This window comes from Miniopterus natalensis, chromosome 10 (genome assembly GCF_054644295.1).
Source record: "Miniopterus natalensis isolate mMinNat1 chromosome 10, mMinNat1.hap1, whole genome shotgun sequence".
Classification (NCBI taxonomy): domain Eukaryota; kingdom Metazoa; phylum Chordata; class Mammalia; order Chiroptera; family Miniopteridae; genus Miniopterus; species Miniopterus natalensis.
Genome location: NC_142090.1, coordinates 84,359,018 through 84,382,617, shown reverse-complemented (window position 1 = coordinate 84,382,617; position 23,600 = coordinate 84,359,018). Strand labels below are relative to the sequence as shown.

At 46.8% G+C, this 23,600-nt stretch overlaps 2 protein-coding genes and 1 pseudogene across 2 annotated transcripts; 1 reads left to right on the top strand and 2 right to left on the bottom strand.

Moving 5' to 3' along the window:
• Window positions 1-1,583: 1,583 nt before the first annotated feature.
• On the bottom strand, window positions 1,584-8,731 carry H2AZ2 (H2A.Z variant histone 2). Its single transcript, XM_087821283.1, has 5 exons — window positions 8,668-8,731; window positions 6,763-6,840; window positions 4,513-4,626; window positions 2,559-2,688; window positions 1,584-1,914 (listed from the first exon to the last, which is right to left on the bottom strand). The coding sequence occupies exons 1-5, from the start codon at window positions 8,668-8,670 to the stop codon at window positions 1,853-1,855; spliced, it is 387 nt and encodes a 128-aa protein (XP_087677409.1). The 5' UTR covers window positions 8,671-8,731; the 3' UTR covers window positions 1,584-1,852.
• Window positions 8,732-14,946: 6,215 nt separating this feature from the next.
• On the bottom strand, window positions 14,947-23,051 carry PURB (purine rich element binding protein B). Its single transcript, XM_087821281.1, has one exon. It carries the CDS (start codon window positions 23,049-23,051, stop codon window positions 22,137-22,139), a length of 915 nt encoding a protein of 304 aa, XP_087677407.1. The 3' UTR covers window positions 14,947-22,136.
• Window positions 15,671-15,833, top strand: LOC148092318 (U2 spliceosomal RNA; annotated as a pseudogene).
• Window positions 23,052-23,600: the final 549 nt, after the last annotated feature.

Below are 23,600 nucleotides of genomic sequence, written 5' to 3'. Positions count from 1 at the left end.
GTATCCCGTACACCAAAAGGCTGTGGGTTTCGTTCCCCAGTCAGGGCACATATCTTGGATGATGTTTCTCTCTCCCTTCCTCTCTAAAATCAATAAAAAACATATCCTTGGGTGAGAATTTAAAAAAAAAAAAAAGAAAAAGCAAAATGCAATAAACCACCTCTAGAGCTGTTTATAGGAAATGTAGAGAACATGGGAAAAAAAATACCATTAGGCTTCATTCAATAAATTATCTCAACAATTAGAGATAATTCTATAGAACAAATAACTCAGTTTCTTCAAAAACTAAATTGTAAGAAAAACAAAAAGTGAAATCTATAGATTAAAAAGAAACAATAGCCCTGGAGGGTTGCTCAGTGGTTAGAGCACTGGCTCATGGACTGAAGGGTCTCAGGTTTGATTCCAGTCAAGGGCATGTACCTGGGTTCCAGGCTCCATCTGTTCCCCGGTTGGGACACATTTGGGAGGCGACCACTTGATGTGTTTCTCACACTGACGTTCCTCCCCCCCCCCCCCCCCACTCTCTGCAAAAGCAATGAGTGAGGATTAAAAATAATAAAAAGTAATAAAAGTGCCCCACCTTTAGAGACACACAGAAGTATGTTGACATGAAAGTAAATCAGCCCAAAACAGGGCTCAAAGAGGTCCACTGGGAGGCGGGCTTGGGGGATACAGGTAAAACTAAACTGACTACAGCACCAGGGTTAGAGCTGGAGGATGAGAACACGGGGACTTATTATACTATTCTCTTTATTCTGGATTTTTCAAAATTTCAATAAAGTAAGTTTGTAAAAATGAGTTTTATTTTGATAGTGTTGCATTATAAAACATTAAAAAATTTTTTGTAATGAAGACTTAGAGGCAGAAAAATATTTTCTGATGTACCATTAACTGGTACAACATTAACTTAAATTTTACAAGTTACTTAGAAACTGACAAAAATAATTTTTTAAAATATTGTACAAATTACTGAATGTTACTGTATCAAATAAAAGACCCCTGAAAGTTTGAATTTTAAGCCAAAAGCAGAAAACTCTGATAAATTTAACTTCAAATCTAGGTAAGAGTGTGGGCTCTGAAGTCAGGCAAATCTAGGTTTATATCCCAGCTCTGCCATCTTCTACTAAATGTTTTCTAGCAAACCATTTAATTTCTGTGGACCTCCTGTTCCACATCTTTAAAGTGGGGGTAATAAAATTTCTGGGTCAGTACGGCACCTAGCACAGGGCCTGCCACACAGTAATCGCTCAGTAAATCAGATAGTTCTGCTATTCTATTTCAACAATTCTAAGTGCACCTTTTCATTTCTAACATTTCTGAAGCTGGGATGCGTCTCTATCAATGGCACACTACTGTTAATGGGCAGTTTTCCCTTCTTTAGAAGTATGTAAAGGAACAGTGCACACTAGACACGGACATCATCTAAGATTCAATAAAATGCAGTATCAATCATGGTAACGCTATAGTCCCAAATGCTATCTTAAGATTATTCTGAAGATATAACCGATTTAAAATTTTAAAAATTTCAAAGGTATGAGCAAAATACTTTCAACACATCACTAACAGAACAGTTTTGAGACAAATTATTTTTGTAAAAAATGGTTTATCAATTCCATTTTTGTATAAAACACATGGGAGAAATCCAGCCAATCAACACACAACTGTTGCCACATGAAAAGGTACTTTTCTCAAACTTCGGGTCTAAGAACATACAAATGTTTCTCTTACCATGTCTACAGTAATTGTCTATGCTTTTCCATTTAACTGTTTTTAAAATTCCACATAGCCCCATTATTTCTTCTGTCCTAGTTACAGTACAATGACAGGGAGGAAGAGGGTTGGTTAAAACTCTCTAAGCAGTTTTCTGCTGCCCCTTCTTTCCAATCAGAGACTTGTGGATGTGAGGGATCACACCTAGAATGAAATAAAAAGAAACAAATTATTAAAAAGAACATTAAGTTGGCTGTATCTGGTCATTTCAGTGCCTCAAACCAAAAAACGCCATACAAAGAATGAAATGTACTTAAGTCCCCTCTCACGTCTTAAGTATCTGTACCAAGGGAGGACCCTCCTCAAGGTCTAAGATTGTATGTGAAATGATGTGATTTTATGTGCTTTTTGGGAGCTTTCAAGAGGTTCTCCAAAGGTGGTCCAAAAAGGCTTAAGGGACACCAAAATACAGCTCACCTTCACTGATCCTGACGCATCTGATTATCTCAGCCCTGATTTTCAAGGTCATCATATTAAGCAATTTCTCAAGATCATTTTTCAAACATAGATTAACAAGCATGAGAAATATTTTGAACACCAGATTTTAAGTATCATATATGAAATTCATGTATGAAATTTAAAGAATTTGCTAAAATAAAAGCAGCCTTATATGTGAATAAATATTTATTCAGATAATAAAAAGCAAGCTAGAATTATAATAAAACATCACAGAATTTAGGTTTATAAGTTTTCTAACTAGCTGACAAAATGCACTGGATCATTGACCTGAATTATACGTAAGTTAGAAAGGCAATAACAATCTAGGCTGGAGAAGTCAAAATACATACCACCCCCCGCTATGGTAGCCTTGATGAGAGAATCCAATTCCTCGTCACCACGGATCGCAAGCTGCAAGTGGCGTGGGGTGATCCGCTTTACCTTGAGATCCTTGGAAGCATTACCTGCCAGCTCCAGCACCTACAAAGCCAGTGAGACAGCACATCGAACAAAGGGTGACATGTTTAGGGGTTCAGTGTAGACTCACAATTATAACTAAAGATCACTACAGCATGTGCACATAAAACACAAAATATATAGAAACCAACAGTTTATTTTTCATATTTTTAAATGAATTCTGGGATATTTATTAACGCTCCTCCAACAATGGGTTTAGCATTGGACAGTAATATAAACATGAACAAGTCCCTTCCAATATTTTTCAAAACAATCATATCCTTGAGAACAAAGATTTTGTCTTTCATAAGTACCCCTGCCATTCATGGAGGAGAGAGATCATAGGAATGTTCGTAAATTCTGAAATTTATACTTTTTAATATCTTTATAGTGCTTTTATAGAGCTCTCATTACTTCATTTGGCCTTTTAATATTCATTTTCTGTAAGAGCACTAAAACTTCAGCAAAGAGCCACTTCTATTGAAAGAAGTAAAGGCCAAAGGATATTATTCCTCAGCCAAGATTCTAAATGTGAACATCTAGAAAAATCATACGTTTTAATATATCCATGTAGTCTATTTTTGTATAGCTCTTAATAACTGGAATTTCTTAGCGCTTGTAGAAAAGATTAAAAATACAATTAAAAATTGCTTTTAACATCACTGGGCCCTTTTATCTGTATGCAATAAGCTAGGAGCCCTTTATTCTATAATGGAAATTTTCAACTAGAGGAATTTCAAAGTTCCAGAGGCCAGAGAAATGCATTTTTAAATTATTTTTTTGCCTCCACTGACCACAATGGCATTATAAAACCTTTGATAGGATACAAAATAACTCCACAGACCCTCTGCACTTGGAGCTTCGGGAAGCCTTGTGTATATGTGAAGTGACTGGCATGCTTTAAAACCTACCAGAACCCCCCCCCCCATTCTCCCTAGGACTCTAGCCGGCCTGGCACCAGTATCTTTTGAAAGCTCCCCAAGTTATCCTAACAGGAAGCCAAGGTTTAAAAGTGATTACCTCTGCTAAGGACTAAATTATTTTCTACACCTGTAGTGATGAACTCCCCAAGAAAATGGGAGTTCAGATGGGACTTGAACATTCTGAGCCAGAAGACTATGCCTCCAGAAGTGAACAAAACGTGTACCTTTCTGAAAAGTCTGCAGCTAAACAAAAACTCATGTAAGACTGATAAGGGAGGAGGGGAAGAGAGGTTCTCCACTAGTCCCATATTTCCAAAACCAAACCCCTGGTTCACCACATAGCAAAGCTGAAACTACCGGTAATTTATCACACTGGCAAAACTTTCCCTGACCCCAAGTCTTAATTATTAAGAGATTATGCTGTAACTTCTATTGTGTATATGCTTACTGGAGAGTTCACTATTAGTATAGCATAGTATTTAAACTTTTACATTCCTTTGGCAGTCACTTAAAAACAAGGATTGTCAACCCTTGCTTAATTTTTAAAAACAAGCACACCCAGGTTCTCTGACACTGGGTAACAGGCTAATTAAGACACACCTAAAACTGCTATTAAAGAGACCACCAAGCAGAGGTGTCTTTTTTGCTTCAAGCCCATATTCCACGGTTCCATCTGTTTCTTTCCTTTTTTAAATATATATTGATTTCAGAGAGAAAGGGAGAGGGAGAGAGAGATAGAAACATCAATGATGAAAGAGTCATTGATCCGCTGCAACCTGCAACCTGTGCATGTGCCCTGACCGGGAATTGAACCTCGATCTCCTGGATCCTAGGTTGATGCTCAACTGCTGAGCTGCACTGGCCGGGCTCCAGCCTTTTCTAGTCTAGTATTTGTGGGCTTCCACGTCTAGCATCCCCCACATACCTCAGCAGTGAGGTACTCCAGAATTGCGGCACTGTACACGGCCGCGGTGGCACCAACCCTTCCGTGGCTTGTGGTGCGAGTCTTCAAATGTCTGTGGATGCGGCCCACGGGAAACTGAAAGAGAAACCATCTGAATGGGAGGCACTGAAGAGTCTTAACATCACACCACTGAGTGTAATCAAAGGCAAATAATGAGTAAAGCATAAAATTAAAAAACTTGGTTACCCGTATTAGAAGCCAAACCTATTTGGCAATTAACAGTTCCTAGGGCCTGTGTGTTGTGTCCTAGTATTTAGCCCCAAATCTTCATGCCTGCTTTTACCCTCCTGAGAAGAGAATAAAAGTTAAAAGGACACGAACCACCACAGGGTTTTATGAATTAGTTTCTGCATCCCATGGAATGTCATCATAAAATGAAGGCAAACTCTGCTGTGCAGGCATCAACTGCACATTCCACGTGGCCTCGAAATCACATTAGTATCTGGTTAATTCCTTCACATAACAGCCTCGTGCGACTTTGAACCTCAAATACCTTCCTTCGGCCCCCAACTCCATACTGTCTTTCCTCAGTTTCAAGAGGTGACCTGAGAAAAACCAATACCATTCTCTCACTCTGACTCTCTCTACTTTCTGAGAATGGGTACTTCCTTATTTCCAAAATATCCTAATCCCCCAGGTCTACACACCCTTGATTACCCTCTATCAATTTTTTAGGGACCCTCCTCACCATTCGTGGCCCCACCATTCCAACAGTTCCAATTTCTTCCCCTCCACAGGCTCCTTTCCTTCCACACACTTTACTCAAGACCTCTCCACATGTCTATGTCAAGTGCTTCCAGTTACAGCCTAGATACCAGCTTTCTGAAGGGAAAATTTAAAAGCAAATCCTGAAACCCTTACTTTCTTATCACTCATTTTCTTGCAAACATTAACACCATTCTTGAAGGCCAGCCGTGACGTTTTAATGACCAAATGTATTAGTCACCTCTAGATGGCACCCTTAAGGAGAAAAGGCATGACTTGGGATGGAGGGTGTTTACATTCCTTCCAATTCTGAACTCCCCAAGAGCAGGATCCATGCCTTACTCCAAGATTCGTCCTCAGTGATTGGCTTGTCTGACACATAGTAGGTCCTCAAAAAACATTTCTTCTTGGGTTGCAGATTACAGAGAGTTCTAATACTAACTTCAAACTCTGACTACTCCTCAGTCTTTTTTGTGTTTTTCGGGGGTCCACCACTGTCCTTGAGCTCCTTTCTGATGCTCTACTTGGAAACTTGTTCATAGCCCAAACTACCAATTAAAAAAAAAGATTTTAAATTTGTAATTCTTTCAATCACCTCTCTTGGAAAGCTGGACTCAAATCTACAACTTTTGGACATTTTCACGTGGATGTTTTGGTAGAACTTCAAATGACTCCACTTAAATTCTTAAATCTTATAACTTGTCCTTACCACAAACTCCTATGTCCCCTAGTTCAAATAAATTCTAACAAATTAACATGAGTTAAAATATAGAATGTACCCATCAAATGTAAGTTCCCGTCCCCCTTCCTGCAGTACCACCTCGATCATGTCAGCCTTTTGCTCAAAAACTTTCAGTGGCTCACTACTGCCAAAAGGATAAAATCCAAACCTTACAGTCTGGCCTTCAAACTTTCCTTTTACAAAGTGTCTCTTACAAAGAAAGCACAATTCTTACTCATCCAGAAAATTCTTAGTTTGTCGATTAAAGGTGCAATTATTCAAATAGATGAAGTTTGAACATACTTAGTGTTTCGAGTGTATCACTCAGTCTAAAACTAAAGCTATTGGAGAAATATTCAGAGGACTAATGGGTAATTCATTTCTACCAAAAAGTCTACCAAACATTCTATCTCATCCTGAAAGTTAGAGACAGAACTCTAACTTTACAGGAAGGTGTACTACAAACACCTTCCTCAAAAGAAAACCTACAACATGCTCATTTCAATGATATAATTTATAAAAGAATCAGGAATGTAACTATAACCTAGAAATAATAGGTTTTAAGAGAGAAAATTACAAGATTTAAGACCTCTTCATAACTTGTTCTCATTTGGAAGAGAATACAAATTAAAAGGCAACTGCTTTATGATTTGAATTTTGACCAATTAATCTCATTATTAAAGGTCAGTAGTACATTTTGTAATTAAAGAAACATCTATGGGTCAAGAAATTACAACAGTAAAGAAAATAATGTAATAATGAATTACGCATAATGGATACATTACCTGTAGCCCGGCTCTCTGGGAGCGAGACACTGCCTTAGCCTTGGCCTTCCCACTGTCCTTACCAGCTTTGCCTCCAGCCTACGTGAAAAAAGGCTCCAGATGAAGGTGCTATTTCAAAAACATTCAGGAACAAAACTTTTTCTTGTTTTATTTTAGTGAGTTAAAAAACCCTAGGTGATCGTCAACTTTATATAAATTAATAACAACGTAAATATACATACAATATATATGTGTTATACCATTTAGTTTATATAAAATGAGATAAAACCTTAAATGTTTATTTAAAATGAAATTGCTAAAAATTTGAAAACATTTTTCAAACTTCAGACTGAAGAATCTTCATTAAGTCAATATAGCTTTCTCCCAGGATGCCTCACATATCTTAATAATTCCTGACCTTATTTTTATGCTAGAAATGTTTCAAATGAAACAATTTAAAATGTCAAAATATAATTTCCACAAAAAACATTCAGAACTTAGCTCTTCTAGAAAGGAAAAAAGCATTAAGAAAACCAACAACCACCTAAAGGAATTAAACACAGCCGTGGCTGTTTGGCTCAGTGGTTGGAGAGTCCAGTACCCCAAAAAGTGGCGGGTTAGATTCCGGGTTCGCTCCTCGGTCGGGGCACATACAAGAATCAACCGACGGATCCATAAACACGTGGAACAACAAATCGACATTTCTCTCTAATATCGATTTTTTAAAAAATCAGCTGTGTATAGTCCTCCTAAGGGGATGTCTGTTAACTTAATGCTTCTCTCTGAAAAGTGTGTGTGTGTGTGTGTGTGTGTGTAGCAAGAGGCGGACTGAACAGCGAGAACCGAGGCTCCAGCTTTCTCCCAGGATGCCTCACATACCTTAATAATTCCTGACCTTATTTCTATGCAAGACAAAGATGGTGCATAACTTGTTTGTTTCTGAGACCAGGCGGGGTAACACCCTCTTGTCTCTCCCGCCTCACCGAGACCTTTCGGCGGTCGCCCCGCTAGACAACATTTCAGAGCCTGTCAGCCGGGCGGGGTCTAAAACCCCAGCCCCGTCTCCCTACGAATCAGATCCAAGAGCCGTCACCGGTGAACGCCGGCGGCCGCCACCCGCCGCGGGCTTCCCCGCCTCCGCTCCAGCCGCCTCACCCTCGGCGTCGGGCCCGCATCTGCCTTCTCGCTTCTTAGGCAGCGCCGCCGACGCGAGGCCCGTCCGCAGAAACCCCGACGCCCCGGGCGACTGCCCCGCGGTCTGCAGGGTCCGGACACACCTGCGGCAACTCGACAAAGCGGGGCCCCCGCGGCCGCGCCAACTTCGGCGGCCGCGACCCTGCCGGCGCCGCGCCGCTCAGGCCGCACTCGGGACGCGCGCCGCCCGGGACGCGCACGCGCACGTCGGAGTCCCGCCCGAGGAGTCGCTCGGCCGGCCCGCGACCCCGCCGGGCCGAGAGCGGGCCGCCTCCGACGCGAGGGCCGGGTCGGGGCCGCGCGGGCGCTGCGCTCGCAGCTCGGCCGGCGGGGGGCCCGCCGGCTCGCCCGGACGCTCGCGCCGTAACGGACGCGGCGACTTCCGCTCAAGTTTAAGCTCCGCCGGGCTCGGGTGACAACTCAGTGCCTCCGGTATTTTTAGCTGCCGGCAAAGGGACAGCACCGCTCTGCGCGCGTGACCGCCGGGAGCACCGACCTGCGCCTCGCGCGCCCGCGGAAGGGCCTCGGCCCCCGGCCGCCGCGCCCCACGACCAGTCAGGGACCCGCGCGTCCCCACCGAGCGCTGCGTCCCGGCCACACGGCGCACCCCTCAGCGCTCCGACTCGCTCGCCCGCCCGCGGCGAAGGTGCTGCCGCCCGCCCAGGCCGCCCGGCCTCCGTCCGCCCGCCGGTCGCCTCCCGCCCGCCCTGTCGCCGCCGCCGCCGCCCTCACCATGGTCTCGGCCGCTCCCGCCCGCGCTCCCGCCGAGCCGCCGCCGCTGCTCCCGCAGCACCGACCGCCGCCGCCACCACCGCCGGAGCCCGGACAATAACCGGGGCCCGCCTCGCGCCGCCCCGGCCAATGGCCGCTCGCCTTGCTAGTTTGAACCCCGGCGCCCGCCCAATCGCACGGACTCTTCTAGCCCGGCCCCGCCCCCAGCACCTCCTCCCTAACGGCTGTTTGTTTTTGCACACGGCACGTGGGGCGGGGCCTCCGGCCTCTACAGGACGCGCCTGTGCGCGAGTGTGGGTGGGGCCACGCGCAGCTCTCCGCCTGTATCGGCGGGGAGTCTGAAGAACGGAGGGATGGACCAGTGAGGGTGGACGGCTGGCGGAAGTGAGCCAATGAGAACATCGCCCGCGAGCAAGGGAGGCGGGCCTCCGGAAACGACAGCAGGATTAGCCAATGGGAAGCGAGTGGAGGCGGTGGAGGTTTTCCCGCGCATTCGCAGCGTCGGCTCCTCGCCGTCCAGGAGCCGCTCGGAAGGGGGCGGCCGTGGGCGTCGCTTCTCCGGCAGGTTTTCACGGTCCCCGGCTCGTCGGTGTGAGCGGGACTCGCGTCGCGCCGGGCGCTGACCCCGGGCCGGCGTTAGGGTAGCGGTGAGGACGCCCGGCGAGCGGGAGAGGCGCGCGGAAGCGGTCACAGCGACGCGGAGGGGCGAGCGGAGGGCGGGCGTGTGCGCTCCGGTCCCCGCAGGCCCCCGGGGCCGCCGGCTCCTGGGCCGTGTCGCACGCGCTGCGGCCGTGACCCGGCCGGTGTTTCACGGCGCCTTGCGTGGCCGCGCGAGGGCGGGCCGGCGCCCACGCGGAGGGATCCAGGCCGGCGGTGCACAGGTGTCACCCGGCGGGCGGCCTGACCCGCAGTGCGAGTGACCTTCTGACGGGAGGACCGGGAATCGGAGGCGTGAGGCGGGACTAGGGGGTCGGGGAGGTGAGGCCGGGGCGGTGCCCGTGCTCGGCCCGCGTCTCCTTCCGCGTCGGAGCGACCGGCGGGGCCGGGGCCTGGAAGGGGCTCCCGGGCGCCGCCGAAGCAGCCGCGCCGCGGGTGTCCCGGGGTCGGCGGCCTCTGCGGCGCTCGCGGCCCTCCCTTCGTCCACCCTCCACGCCTTCTGAGCACAAGTCTCAGTGTGTTTTCCGTCGCTCGTGGGCTCCGGACAAGGGCCAGATCCTCCGAAGGCGCGGGAGGCCCCGCGTGTCCTGGCCCCGGATCGCCGCGCGCTGCGGTGCTTCTCGCCGGCCGGGCTGGAGTCGCCCTCGGGGGGTCGGCCCCGCTGCCCCGCGCTGGCCCCTCGGCCAAATCGCATGGTTTCCCCCCGCGGCGTCGCCGTGAGGCCACCCCGCTGGCCCGGGACAGCGCCGCGCGCCCGTGAACGCCGCTGGGCGAAGTGGGGACGAGGACACTGTCTTTCAAGCCGCCGCGGTTGTCGGTGGAAAGGCCTGAGTCTGAATCCAGACGCCTTCGCTCCTCGGGGCTGTGACCTGGGCCAGGGATCTCCTGTCGGTGGGCCCGTTTCGTCGTTTTGGAAACTGAAAACAGCGACCCTGAGTTGGCGGCTCCGGAGCAGCAGTTCGGGGGCGGCGCGGGGAGGCCTCAGCCCCGCACGAGCCGTGATGAGCGCCCGGGAACGCCGGCCGCCGGGCAGGACGCGCTCCGTCTCCGCCCCGCCTCGGCCTCCTGTGGTTCCTGAGGCTTCCAGGAAAGTGGAGCTCGGTTGAAATAAACTGTTCTCGTCGCACACAAAGCAGGCCCCGTCTAGAGGCGGGGGAAATGCGCGGAGGCCCACGGACCGCAGGGGACGGGCCCCCTGGCCCGGGAGACAGCCGCCCGGCCGCGTGTGTGGGTAGAAGGCCTGGTTTGCAGGAGCTGGTTTCGGGGAGGCAGTGGGAGCTCACGGAGCACCGGCCTGGCGGGAGCTGCGGGCGTCAGCAGTGTCGGGCTGGGCGGGTGCGGCGCGGGGCGACCGGCGGCTCTGAGTGCGGCGCCAGGCCCGCGGCGCCCGCGCACCCGGAGCTGGGTAGGGGTGCGGGTTCCGACCCCAGGCCCGCGCCTAGAGTCAGGCCCTTCGGGCGACGGTGCCCTCCAGTCCCAGGGCCACCGGGACGGCAGGAGCTGGCGCGCAGTCCAGAAACCATTCCAGGGCCCAGGCACTTTAATTCCTCAGCTCCTGAGGTGGCTGACTGACCAGTGATCAGTTCTTCCCACGAATTGTACTTGGCCCAAAGGGACTCCATTGCCAAAGGTTACACCCCTTTTCAGGGGCCCGTGTGCCTCCAATGGCTGGTGGGCCTTTTGCCTTAATTTGAGACAACTCTGAAGGGCCCTTCCAGCTGCGGATTTTCTTGTGTGGTGAGGACTGGGTGGCGGCGGCTCAACTCCTCCCCAGCTTAATCCTTCATTTTCTCTGGCATTGCCAAGAGCTTTCCACAGGGAACTTCAAGGTAAATCCCCATGTAAAAGTCTTTCCTGGGAAACCTGGCATAGATAATGGCTTTTCTGTGCAATTATTGAGTCAACTTTTGAGTGAGCTGTATACTCACATGTAAATTTTAAAATTTTAAAGGTACAAAGCACTTCCATTTACAGTTGCATCTAAAAGAATAAAATACTTGGGAATAAATTTCACAAGAGCACAAGACATACTCTTAAAACTACTAAACATTGTTAAAAAAAACTAAAGACCTAGGAGAATCCCAGCTTGCTTCTTTGTAGAAATTGACAAGACCATCCTAAAATTCATATGGACGTGTAAGAGAACCAGAATAGCCAAAATAATCTTGAAAAATAATTAGGTTGGAGGATGCACACTTCTTGATTTCAAAACTGACTACAAAGTTACAGTAATCAAGACAGTGTACTGGCTTAAGGATAGGCATAGACCAGTGGGATCAATCAGTCCTGTGGTCATTTGATATTTGACAAGGATGTCAAAAGTCAATGCAAGTCTTGGCTGGGTGGTTCAGTTGGTTAGAGTGTCGTCCCAATATGCTGAGGTTGCGGGTTCGATCCCCAGTCAGCACATCCAAGAATCAACCAATGAATGTGTGAACAAGTGGAACAAGGCAATGTCTAAAATGAGTAAGAAAATTCAGTGGGGAAATCAGTCTTCGAAAAATGGTGCTGAAATTTCTCCTTAGAATTTGCTTGTATTCATTTACATAGAAAATGGATTGGCAGCAAGTGAACCAACGTGAAGTCCTCCCTCAGAAGCCTTCAGAGAGTCAGTGGTAGTGACAATGTAGAAACTGCAACAAAAACCCCAAGAATCTCCCACACACTAGTTTCTGTAGGAAGTCAAAAGAGAAACCTTGAGCTGACAAAGGTCTGGGAGAGTTCAGCAGTTGTATCCAAAAGAGCTCACAGTCCCCACCAGAAGAGGTGTGGGTCAGATGAGCACACAGATGAGATCCCACTGTCCTGATGACTCACTTGCCTGAGCGATGTCGCCAGCTGGGTTTTCCCTGCCGGAAAATTGGCAGCTGCTGGGACTAGAACATTCCACATTGTTGACAACAACTCTCCTTCCCTCAGAAGACTCTTGCCATTCTTCCTGAGAACCTAACATGCTTTCTCTATATATTATTTATACCAAAGGTGGGGACCCTGCCTTTACTTTCCGAACAGGGGACAGTATATATTCATAAAAGGGCTCTCAATTCTCCCACTCCCTTCCTCTGTCCACTTCCTCCCTGGGGTTTGGGGAAGTGGCTTCTTAGGATTTGAGATTCATAGAAGTGTTTTAGTAAGAGGGAAAATCTGTAGCAAATTTCAGTTGCAACCCATTCTAGCATCCTAGTCACACAGACCAGAACATTTGACCCCTGAGCATATCCTCAATCCAGTGTACCTTAGTTCCTCCTAGTTCTTCTGAAAAGCTTTCTACTATTTTCTCTCTGGACCCACTAAACTGTAAGTTCCATTTGAACCATATCTCCCATACCTAGTACAATACCTGGCACATAGCTACCCAATAAAGAACTGAATAAATGAATTTACAAATGATCTGACCTCATGGTTATTAGATTTCAGTGCTGACCACCAGGTGGCTGTCGTCTCCCTAAGTCCCAATGGCTTCTCCAGGAAACTGGACGCTGTTGTAGAACCTTAAGGATTTTTGGGTGTGAAAGATACTGGAGTCACACTGTTTATAGCACAGACAAGGACAGAAACTAACAAAATACCAAAATTCTGAAGTCAGCACCTATCCCTTGAGGTGCTCACTTCAAAAGAGTTTTTCAGACTGCAGCCTGGCTGCACCCAAAACTGCAGTGACAACTTCACATCAAGCTGAAAAACTCAGCAGGGCTATGGCAGAACCAGTACACCAGGGTGAATGCTTCCTGAGGTCTCCGTCAGTTGGTGATGAGAGTTCATTTCCTCAGAACTTCTGTGATTTCTGCAGTGAGGCTCCAAGTGGGGTTTGACCATCAGCAGCATCACCACCTGGGAACCTGCTAGAAATGGAGCTTCTCGGCCTCCACCCAGATCAGCTGAACCAGAAGCTCAGGAACTGGTGTTTAAGAAGCCTTCCAAATGACTGAGGACCACTAAAGGGTTCTATGTGAGAGTAAAGCCCCTGGGTTCCCCCAGTGAGGGTACTGCTGACACAGTGTTCCATGATTCCATTTGCAAGCTTTTCTCAAAATGAGCTATTTTTGTGTTCAAGTGGTGACGTGGGTAATCCCAGCACAGCAGTCACAGGTTACTGTGTCCCAAGTCTTCTGCAATCCTGCATTTCTTTTGTTTCCCTCTGGCAGATTCCCAGTCCTTTCTCTTCCTTAGACCACAAGATCCCACAGCCTCTCATCCCAACAAAGTAAAACACTATGTCTATGTCCTAAAGATTCTGGTCCAGTTGGTCAGGGCGGTGCTTGGGCATCAGCATCCAAGTGCTTCTGCAGTCAGCATTGAGAACCATGGCAGATTGTAGAAGTGTGTGTGTGTGGTAGGAGTAATTAGAGCAAGAGGCTCTAATATAAAGAAAATATGGGCCTGAACCAGTTTGGCTCAATGGTTAGAGTGCTGGCCTGTGGACCGAAGGGTCCCGGGTTCGATTGTGGCCAAGGGTACCTTAGTTGCAGGCTTGGCCCCTGGTCCTGGTTGGGGCTTGTATGGGAGGCAACCAATGGGTGTCTGTCTCACTTCAATGTTTTTCTCTCTCTCCCCCTTCCACTCTGAAAAACAATGGAAAAAATACCCTCTGGTGAGGATAAATAAAGAAAATGTGGGAAGAACTAAAGGATTAATAAGCTTAGTCTTTCCCAGTTCCACCCCTGATCTTCAGAAAGGCATACTTTTTACATCCCAGTCTAGTTCAGTGATTCTCAGTGATCCAGAACCGGCCCCCCAGGTCCTACAAGACTCTCAGGGAGTCCGGAAGTCAAAACTACTTTCCTAACATTGCTGCTGGCCTTGTTCATGTTCATTCTCTTGCAGGTTTAGTGTTGTCCAGAGGCCAAATGATGTGATGTCGTTGCTGATAGTGAATGGAACATAAACTTATTTTTGTCTTAAAAATGGTTCAATTTCTGCCCTGGCTGGTGTGGCTCAATTAGTTGTCGGTCCTCCCATGCACCAAAGGGCCACTGGTTTAATTCCCAGTTAAGGCACACTCCGGCAGGGTCCTGGGCTCTATCCCCAGTAGGGGGCGTGCAGGAGGCAGCTGACCAATGTTTCTCCCTCCCTCTCTCTAAAATGAATAAAAACATTGGGGGGGAAAAAGATTCAATTTCTAATATGACAGGTACCAATTATTAAAGCCCTCAAAGATAAGCTCCTAGGGGAACGTCAATGAATTTTGAGTGTAAAGGAGCTTCTGAGATGAAAAACACGGGTCTGTAGACATAACAATTGTATTTTTCCTTTAATGCTGGCTTAAGATTGGCCTAATCTACTCCACAGGAAGTCAGTTATGATACACACCAGGAAATGAAAGGACCCAAAAGCCAGTAGAATAGGAAGAAAGTAGGGGAAGCGACAAGTGGCCTGTCTGGGGAATTACCCAAAGCATGAAATTCATTTACAACCTTGATTTACTCCAGACTGCTTACTAACTCAAAACGGGTTATGGGCATCCAGAGGCAGATGGAACATGCAATGGCTTATAAGTCATTTCAGTGGGAACTCACCCTACTCCCACCCTATGCCTGACCCATCTGAGCCCCAGCAGATGCTGTGTGGCATCTCCCTCCCAGTCACCAGGTAATTCCTTAAATTAGAGACACCAGCACAAGATTGTCATTCACTTTTCCGCATACTTTATTTGTTACAAACATACAATTTTTTAAATATAGACTGTAAAACTCCATTTGCAAAAGTCTGCTACTGTAAGGAGTACACACCAGCAGTAAGGATTCTTAAACTTTTTTCTCTATGAGTTTTTCTGTCAGTTTTGCTAGTTAGTGGTAATTATGGGACCTGCATTTTAGAGACCTGTCTGAAGCTCCTGGCTGTATTAACATAGCTCTTTTGAAGCAGCCCTGCTCATCTTCAAACTGACTGCAATCTGAGCTTCAACCTCCAGGCAGTGAGATCAACAGCCCACCTAGACTCTGCTTTAGAACATTTTCCAGGAAGTGTGGTTTCTGAATGGGTACTGCACTTCACGGATTTGTTTGAATTGCCATGCAGCTCTGTTTGTTAAAGTGCATTCTTCTTTTAAAAAATAAGAGGAATAATCTTTACTCTTTTAACCAAGGTACTTTTAAAAAATGAACTTTTTGGTCTCTCAGCAGATATTCCCAAATTGATATTATCACTACAAATTTTAGTGTTCTATTTACAAATATTTATAGGGTTACAGGTGGAGGGGACCTTATAAAATTAAAGGTGCGGCTTCTCTTGAAGCAGAAGTCAGTCCTACATATTCACACATAACACACACTTGGTTTACAATGCACAGCAGGTGGGTATTTACACAGACTGAAGACACCCCAAACCCCCCTTTAAAGTAACTTCCATTGCTTCTCAGCCTTTTGGCTAAGATCAATTGTAAAGTGGCTTCCAACTTTAACTCTAGTTGTACATCTAATTAGATCAGGAAGCTGTCTCCTGCTGTCAGGATTTGGTTTTACTTCAAATGGTGCCTGTAGATTCTGTACCAGCAGGACATCAGCCTCACTTTGGGGTGAAGAATCTAATCCAAGGAAGCCCCGGTAGATGTGACTGGAAACACCTCAGAATACAAATGGACTTTTAAAAATGATCATGGAAAAACACCTGCGTGAAGGTGCAAAAGCATAAATCCCTACTACTTTCCCTAGAACTTTAGGAAAAAAGTCCAAATACATTATTATTCAAATAGATAATCATTGAAAAAACTCAAATATACTTGCCTGCTACCCTAACACGAGAAACTGCCCACTCTGTAAGTATGCCCTGCTCTGACTTAAAATGTTTCTGCACTTGCCCAATCTGTTAACTTCTAGGAATCCAGAGAGCTTCTGTTCGGAGGTGCAGTGTGGGCTGGGAGAAAAGGCTCTATGTCTCATATGTGAAGAGCTGAAAATGAAACTCCCAAATTCCTACACATGTACTTAGTGACATAATTTTTTCAATTTTCTTAGGACTCTCCCTGCAGTTATATGTTCCCAAAAAAGCAATTTTAAAGGGGGAAAAATATTACTTGCTCTGCTATTTCCAAGTATAAAGATTTTTTTGAATCATCCTAATCTTGTGACACAGGGTAAGACTAGGGACGAAAGTTTTCCTTTAAGGAATAAAGGGTGGTCTAAATTCATTTTCTTGAGTTAGCCACTGAAATTATTGAAGGGAGGATAAAAAAAATGTGCTAGTGGATAAAGAACTTGAACAGGTCTATCGCTTTCTCTCCAATACTCTGAGCCCACACTTAATCATAAAGATATAACAGCCCTCTCATCGGTGTCCGAGGACACTTCACATATAACCCAGGGAAAACAAAATCTGCTCCTGGGCAAACTCTGCTTGTTAATTACAGGAACAGTCATACTCTCTCGCTGCTGTTCTCACATGGCTCTGCCTGTCCCAACTGGAATGTCTAATTCAAGAGGCATGAGTTAGACTTTCAAATGAAAAGTAAAAGATTGTGAATAAAGGTGATTACATGGATGACATATTCCTCATTTCATTAGGAAATATACATTTGTAAAGTTCTTACTTGGATCAAAGGTACAGATGCCAATTGGAAATTATTTGAGTAATGTCATCATGATGCAATTTTATTTTTTCATTTCCCAAATTTGGTTTTTGGTACTGACAACTAGACCACATTTGTTGAAATAAGAGTCTGTTAAATTCACCAGTAATGAAACTAAGTTAGCTGTATCAAGAGTCTATCTTGAAATTTCTGGGGTCTAACATCTGAAAATTAATGGCTGCTTTTCTAGATTTAAAATGGGAAATAAAGTTTTAATTTGCCATTTGCTATTTCTACCTTATATTTGGAATTTCAAACAGCATTGACATGCACTTTTTCTTTTTTGTCTATATTTTTCTTAAGGTAAATGTGTTTTTTCCCTTTTCTACAAACTCTCCCCCCCACCACCACCCACACACCCACTATTCAGTTTATTCAATGGGAATAGCAGCTGTTTAGGAAGACATCTAATTGATTTACAGTACTCTAAAACTAACCCTGAAAACTGAATCTCATCATTTACTATAACTTCAGTGCTCTTATTGACAAAAAAAGTTACTGTAAGGCTCAAGGGAAAGTAACTTGTAACTGTGAATGCAGCCTTGTTCACTGTCCCATCCACTGGAAGCTAGCAAAATGCATTCTGGATTAATACAAACTTTCTAACATTAGCAAAGATTTCTACGCTTCATACACAGAGTTAGAATAATATCCATAAGCAGATTATCTCGGGGAGCCTGAGAAACCATGATCCACATCACACACAGATTCCATGTATTTCATGATCAAAAAGTGCTTTATCTTGAGAAAATGTCAGGGTTAAAAATGGCAATATACAATGTAAAACCACTCCACACTTTCTCAAGTGAAGTACAAAACGGGAAAGGAGCAAAATGATGGCAGGCTCTGCTCCCTGAACAGGCCTTATGCATGTGACTTCAAGGATACTAAATTACAATTGTTTTTTAAGAGTTAACAGTGGGATTTTACATCACTAAATATTCTAAAACCTGAGATTGGACATCAAAGCAGTCAACATTGTACTTATCGGAGTAATTCTGATACTTCCTAAAAATAGAAGACAACTGAACTGAATAACTCCGGGGTCAAAACCATTATATTTCCCCAATCAAAAAGGAGACCAATCACAAACACATTAGGTACTAAGAGTGCTGCAGAACGACTCTTGGCAAACGAGTCATTTTTACATAAGCAAAAGTCACTTCTCTCCTTCCCCTTCTCACCGATCAAGGCCACACTATTTTCAAATGAATATCTACTGAGAGATCAGTTGTGCATTGGACAAAGTACCATAACTGGGTTAAAATGAAAACAAAATTTACAGTGAAGAAAACTTATGTGCATAGCTTACACACTCAAGCTTCTCCTCAATTTCACCTCAAGGCAAGGTAGATGCAAGCGAATTGTCACCTTTTAATACCTTGTGTAGATCACTCTACCCCCTGTAAAGCCAGTCAAGGTCACATTTAACAAAGCATCCTCAGCAACGACGTGCCTGAAGTGTGCAGCGGTTTACAGACCACTCAATATGAGGGCATTATTATAACCAGCCTCTTCTGCCCACAACCCTGCATTTTCAGATAAGACAGGATAACTGTTTTGTTTTGAGAAAACTGAAGCTTGAATCTCTTAAAAGACCTGCAATTTATTGCAAAGTGATCGAGAGGTAACAAAGGAAGCAGGTTAATGGCTGCCTGCACCGAGGGCGTCTCAATCATTTTGCAGTAAATATTATGGAAAGTGACTTGACAAGTAGCTGTGTCTGTATCACAGCTACAGTCATTTGTACCACCTACATGCCTCCCATAGTAACATAGGGTGTCTGGGTTTTGGTTTGGTTTTCGCTTTGATTTTTGGTGCCATCCAGATTTACACTTGGTTCTGTGCAGCATATGCACTGACAACTTCCTCTGCTGACGAGAATTGGGTTCTACATGAACAACAGGTAGGGACAGTAGAAACCAGAAGGGAACCGTGGGAACTCCTCAGTTTTTCGCTCTTTCAATTCTGTTCCTAAAATTGTGGGCTTCTCACTTCTGTAACTGCAGTGGTTTGAGAAATGAACATTCTACCAATTACTGGGAATATGAAGATTTTTAACATGGTCATTAGCTGAGATGTTTGCCAAAGTCAAAAACAAGTCCTAAAATGCTATTCGTAGCAGTGGTTGAAAACATTTTCTGCCTGAATTTAACAAAGATTATTTCCTTTAATAAGCAATACTTATGACCGAGTTCTGAAAGACAGCCCATTAATACCCCTTGTTTAACAAACCACACACTAAAAGTGTGGTTTCTATTGTCCCTAGAGACTATAATGAGGATCAGTGAAATGCTACAATCAATCCACATCCTTGTGTAACCTTCCTGCAGTGGGAAGAGAGGCCATCAACCACCCTGCAGGAGCAACAAACCTTTGAGATTGGTTAAGACTTAAAACCCACCACTATGACATTTACCACTTAATCTTACATAGGCAGGTCAAAATTTTAATATAAATTACTTTTCCAACACATAGCTTATGCATTCTTTGCTCCTTTTTTTGGAGGATTCTCAAATTGATATCTAAAGATTTACATATGATATATTACTGTTATATGGTCTAATGACTAAGAAAACTTCTCTGGTAACCAAAGCTGATTCCATATATGGTAGTGTTCTTGGCATATACTCTATACGCCTCAGACCACTTCCACATTCTTTCTATTCAGCTAATTATAGCTTAGTAGCCACTGGTGAGGACTGTGAAGACCCTGTCATTTCTACAGAATAGAAAGGCAAGGCCAGTTACTGCAATTCACCAACAGAAAGAACAAAAAACGATAAGCCAGCCCCTTGAGGAGGTGCCGCACCTGCAAAACAACCGGCGCACTGCCGCTGAGCAACAGAACCACCACTGACGCGAGAAAACAAGTTGGTCTGTACAGGAATTGTCCATGGTTTAAAATGAGAAAGTTACAGCAACCGACTGATAGCTGCAACCCTACTTTTCATTGCTGCCTCAAAGGTTGAAACTTAAACAGTTTCTGCAAACTTAACGCTAGTTTCTCAGCTCCTTTACTAAAACTACTTAGGGATTTGTTCTCCGCAGCAAAGAAATAAAACACTCAAAACACAAAGGTAAATACAGCAGGACATCATTGAAAACAGCTGCCTTGTAGTACAAAATACAGTACAAGTATATGGATGTCATTAAAACATCGAAAATACTATTGCTCCCATACAATTTAGGAAACATTCTTTGCAACGGAGAAAAATTTTAAAAAAAGAAAAGCTTTAAAAAAATCTGTTTAAAAAGTCTACTGTGGATGATGAGAGTAGAGACATCGTCTGAAAAGGGCACCAATGTTTGTGGCTCTTCCACTTTTTTTTTAAAATCTAAGATTAACAATATTCTGAATCACAGTCTAATTTTTTAAAAAGCCTAATTTTATATACATGATTATTTCCCTCCCTCTCAGCCACAATGCATGAAAACGACCTTTTTGTATATCACTTATTTCCTAATAAATACAAAAAGATTGTATATACTGAATAATACCAAAATAAGGTAATAAAAAGGGTATGCAATAAATTAGAAGGCAGCTCAAATAAAGGGCAGTCATGCAGTTAAAAAAAAAACACACTAAGATTGTGGACGTGGGGTTACTTGCCTCCTGGTTGAGAAGGTGTCACACAAAGCATACCTGAAAAACTTTGGAAAGAACATAGCTTCCATTTGATTCAGTTACCTAGGTCTATGACACTCAAATACCTTTTGATGCGGTGGGATTAACTTGATTAGTAAAAATCATTTCTACTGAAAATCCATTTAAAATATAGAAGAGGCGATCCTTGAAAACCCCAACTTTTATTCTTGAAAGACAGCTGCATAAACTGGCAAAAGCCAGTTTTGTTGAAATTTCAAGATGGTACAAAAACGCGTCCAGGATACAGTCAGTACATTCACGTTCACTTCGGCTCTATTCGGATGAATCTCGGCTTCCAAAGGGCACGCTGCTTGCTTGACACACACCCGTCATTTGCCAACTTTGATTGTGAGGTACTAATACAATGGATCAAGTTTTTAAAAATTTATTTAAAAAGAATAAATGATGCTGGAATTCTGGACCTGAGGATCTCTAGTATTTGAACAAATCCACAGATTAAACTGAAGATAGAGGAAGACTTCAGTTTTGGTTATTTCCGACTTTTCTGTGAGACGTATATTCCATTAAAGCTCAGGCTTGTAGCCACACTGTTCCTTTTTCAAGTTTTACGATTTAAAATCCAGCCAACTGGTGGCCAAAACAGCCGAATTAGCCTTAATTCACTGCCCCACGTGGTGGAGCCACAGGGATCTGGCTCTCACTCATACCTAAACCATTTCTTGGTAACGACCTCCGTGTCTGAGAGATCGGGGAAGAACATTAGTGAGCAGCAACCAATCCACTCAAAGGTTTTTCCTTGTGCTTTATGCCCGATTTTCCTTGTGCCTACTCAGCAACCCCCAACATAAAACTGCTCTTTCATCTTCAAAAAAATTTGCCAACTTTTAAAATATTTTAGTAACCAATTCTAGTTCAGGGTTTGACATCTGAATCCATTTGCATCCCGACAATTCTGCGAAGACAAGACACTGGCCTTGGTCCAGGTATCATGCAAAACCATCTTAAACAAAGTGGATCCAATCTGTTTCTGTATTCCCCGGTGACTTCTTGAATTCGTATTTTGCCCTGTCCATGATTAAAGTTGCATTCCTTTTCATGAAACCGGTACCCTCAAAAGTGGGTAACCGCAGAGGTCTCTCTTAGGAATTCCACGAAGACCTAGATCCAAAATGCTGATTTCAATGGAGGTGAAGGGATAGACACTGCAACAGTGAGGTCTAGAGAGACCTTTAGACCAGGTTCCCAAGTACAACACAAGTTCAGCTGTCATCAAGAGGTCTGGGTAACGCAGAAGTGTTCCCTGGCCCACGATGTGCGAGGACCTACCCCCAAAGGGCAATCCCGATGGGTTCAGGAACCTCCGCTGGGAAACCGCAGACGCTGGGACTGTTTTGCTCAGGTGACGAGACGCTGTTGTTCCTTGCAGGTTGCTGTCAGCTCCTTGGAACTTTACTGCTTTTCTCTAATTGTCCGTGACTGTTCTCTTATGGTTACTTCTCGTAATTAACTACATTATTTTAAATTTCGTTTTCTCCCTGTGGGCCTCCCTTACTCGCCTCCGCCGGCTCACTGGGGACGAGCAGGAGCGAGCTCTTCAGACAGGGGACGGAGGCGGGGGCCGCGGGGACGCCGCGCCGTTCAGTCCTCGTCGGCCTCCTCGCCCTCCGACTCCTCCCCGCCGCCCCCGCCGCGGCGCTCGTAGAGCTTATCCCTCTGCCGCTCCTGGATCTCCTTCATCTCATCCGCATACCGGCAAAAGGCGCCCCCGAACTTGCCCCAGGCCTTGAACGGGACGGTGATGGCGTTGCGGTAGGACGGCTTCACCTCGCTCACGCGCAGAAACACCCCGTACTTGTTGCAGCCCACGTCGAAGAAGAAGCGCTTGGAGTCCACCGTGATGGAGGTGCCCTCCGGGAGCTCGCCGTACGGGCCCCCGCCGGGGCCCCCCGCGCCGCCGCCCGGGCCGCCGGCCAGCTCGTCGTCGTCGCCGCCGTAGTCGTCGATGAGCTTGGCCAGCGCGTCGCGGAACTCGATGAGGCCCTGCGCCGGCAGCGCGATGGTCTGGCCGCTCTGCAGGCCGCCGGGCCCGGGCCCGCCGCCGCGCGTGACCGTCTGGCGGATGCGCAGGAAGCGGCCGCGCTGGTTCTCCTTGAGGTCCAGGTAGTACTTGCGGTTCTCGCGCACCAGGAACTCGCTCTTGAGCGCGCGCCGCGGCCCGCCGCCCTCCTCGGCCGCCGCCGCCGCCGCCACCTGCTCGGGGCTGCTGGGGCCCAGCTGCGCGTAGTGCTCGATGAAGTCGCCCAGGTAGTCGCGGAACTCGGCGGCCACGGCCATGGAGAGCGTGAGGCGGCTCTTGGAGCCCCCCGCGCCCACCTCGGCGATCTTGAGGAAGCGGCCCTTGGCGTTCTGCTTCACGTCCAGGTAGAAGCGCTTGTTCTGGATGTCCAGCCGCTTCGAGGCCAGCTCCTGCGTCTCCTGCTCGCCGCCGCCGCGGGACGCGGGCTGGAAGCAGCCGGGCCCGCCGCGCTCGCTACCGCTGTCGCCGTCCGCCATCTTCTCGGCCGCCGCGCCCTGGCCGCCGCCGCCGCCGCCGCCGCGCCCTGGCTGCCGCCCGCCGCCCGCCGCGCTCGCGCCCCTGCCCTCCGCCCTGCGGCTCGCTCTCCGGGGCCCCCCAGCCTCGCCGCCGGCCCGCTCACTCACTCCGGCCGCCCATCGCCGGCCGCCGCCCCCCACCGCCCCCGCGCCCCGCCCCGCCACTTCCGCCCGGCCCGCGCTCGCTTCCGGCGCGCGCTCGCATGACGCCGCCGGCCACGCCCACCACGTCCTCGCGGCCGGAAGCGGCGGCGGGGCGCAGAGAAGTGACGTCAGGAGGGACGGGGCCGCTGGGGGTCTCAGGTGGGGGTCCCCGGAAATGCGGCGTCCTGCGCGTGGCCCAGGTTCACGCCGGGGCCCCGGTTGGCGTGTACGCTGCAAGCGCACTGCCTGCCGACGCCGCACCTGCGCGCAGCTGTCAGCCCCGGTCCCTTAGAGAGGCGTTCAGGGCGGGTCGCCCGCGCCCAGCCCCCGGTGGGGCCGTGGGGTGCTGGCCTCCGCGGGACGTGG